The sequence below is a fragment of the Choloepus didactylus genome, chromosome 22, assembly GCF_015220235.1.
Source record: "Choloepus didactylus isolate mChoDid1 chromosome 22, mChoDid1.pri, whole genome shotgun sequence".
Classification (NCBI taxonomy): Eukaryota; Metazoa; Chordata; class Mammalia; order Pilosa; family Megalonychidae; genus Choloepus; species Choloepus didactylus.
The window spans coordinates 387,726-389,564 of NC_051328.1; the positions used below are offsets into that span (position 1 = coordinate 387,726).

At 47.0% G+C, this 1,839-nt stretch overlaps 1 protein-coding gene across 1 annotated transcript; it reads left to right on the forward strand.

The window, feature by feature from the left end:
* Nucleotides 1-253: 253 nt before the first annotated feature.
* LOC119518919 (peroxisomal biogenesis factor 3-like) lies at nucleotides 254-1,430 on the forward strand. The gene is given in 3 exon segments (XM_037816365.1): nucleotides 254-421; nucleotides 423-440; nucleotides 442-1,430. Coding segments are annotated over 3 exon segments (1,125 nt in total). The 3' UTR covers nucleotides 1,381-1,430.
* Nucleotides 1,431-1,839: the final 409 nt, after the last annotated feature.

Genomic DNA, 1,839 nt, shown 5'->3' on the forward strand with positions numbered 1-1,839 from the left:
TCACACTATACGGTTTGTATTCTTTCTGTAACTGTTCAATAGCTTTGAAATCATTTCAAAATAAAAGTTAAAAAGTAATACAGTTGGGCAGGAGGCGGAGCGGGAGGCGAGGAGGAGGCTGAGGTGCCGCTGCCCGCCAAGCCCATGCCCCTCGGCGGCGCTGACAGCCCGCGGGCGCCGCGGCCGGGTGTTGGGAGCGCGCCGGGACGCACCGCCGCGCTCCTCCTGGGGACCCCGCATCCGGGGCCGGAAGATGCTGCGTTCCATGTGGGCTCTTCTGAAACGTCATAAAAAGAAATGCTTCTTCTTGGGCACGGTGCTCGGAGGAGTATATATCCTGGGGAAATATGGACAGAAGAAAATCCGAGAAATGCAAGAGAAAGGGGAGCAAGAGGAATACATTGCCCAAGCGCGACGGCGGGTACCATTTCGAGAGCAACACAAAGGACCTGCAATATGACACTGCTGTCCATGCTTCCGACACTTAGAGAAGCCTTAACGCAGCAACTCAACTCTGAGAGTCTCACAGCTCTGCTGAAAAACAGGCCTTCAAACAAGCTAGAAATATGGGAGGACCTGAAGATGATAAGCTCCACCAGAACGGCCGTGGCTGTGTACAGTACGTGTATGCTGGTCGTTCTTTTGCGGGTTCAGTTAAACATAATTGGCGGATATAGTTACCTGGATAATGCAGCAGTTGACAAAAATGGCACCACAGTCCTCGCGCCCCCCTATGTCCAGCAGCAGCACTTATCAAGCATCTACCTCCTCCTTGGAGATGGCCTGACTGAATTGATCACTGTCATTAAGCAAGCTGTGCAGAACATTCTAGGAAGTGTTTCTCTTAAGCATTCCTTGTCCCTTTTGGACTTGGAGCAAAAAATAAAAGAGATCAGAGCCCTCGTTGAGCAGAAATCCTCTACTCCCTGGGTGGATGAGGACGGCCCCGGAGCCTTCCTGTGCTGTTACATGATGTGGGACAAGGAGGCCCCACTGACCATCCAGGCCTGTGAACTTTCCCCCAGAGATGTGACCATACTTAAATTCCTCAATGAAACCAGGGACATGCTGGACAGTACAGATTTCAGGACAGTTTTGACCACCTGCATGGACCGAGGCTTCAGCTGGCTCCTGGACAATGTGGCCAAGTTCTTCTGCCCCACAGGACAGGATCTGCAGCATGGAGCCTCCATGGACAGTCTTTCCAGTGTCAGCCTGCCTTTAGCAAAGATAATTCCAATTGTAAATGGACAGATCCATTCAGTGTGCAGTGAAACACCCAGTCATTTTGCTCAGGATCTGCTGATGATGGAGCAGGTGAAGGACTTTGCAGCCAACGTGTATGAGGCCTTCAGCACCCCCCAGCAGCTGGAGAAGTGACCTTCCTCTGAGAGAAACTGCCATCAGGTTCATTTACTTAAAAAGAAAATACACTGAATTGACAATCCATAGAGTAACCATTTATTACCAGAATGCCTAATAAAAATATTTTCTTACTCAAATTCCTCATTTCATAATGAAATTGGTTTATTTGACATCTTGATTTATTTTTTTGGTTGTCAACAGGCCAGCTTTTGTGGGCATCACTGAATGTACACACAGTGAAAATGCCAGAATTGTTTATAGATTATTACAACAGAGATATCAGTTCCAAACTGACTAAAAGCAAGGTTCATTTTAATTGGTGATATACTGTAGCTACCTTTTTTATGTAATATGAAATGCAGTGTGCTTTGACATTAATACTGAGGAAATCTCTGTTTGGGAAATGGGTCTAGAATGTGTAAAGTTTGGAAAAGACGCTATTAAATTAATCTGAAAGTTTAGGAGACTGCAGTG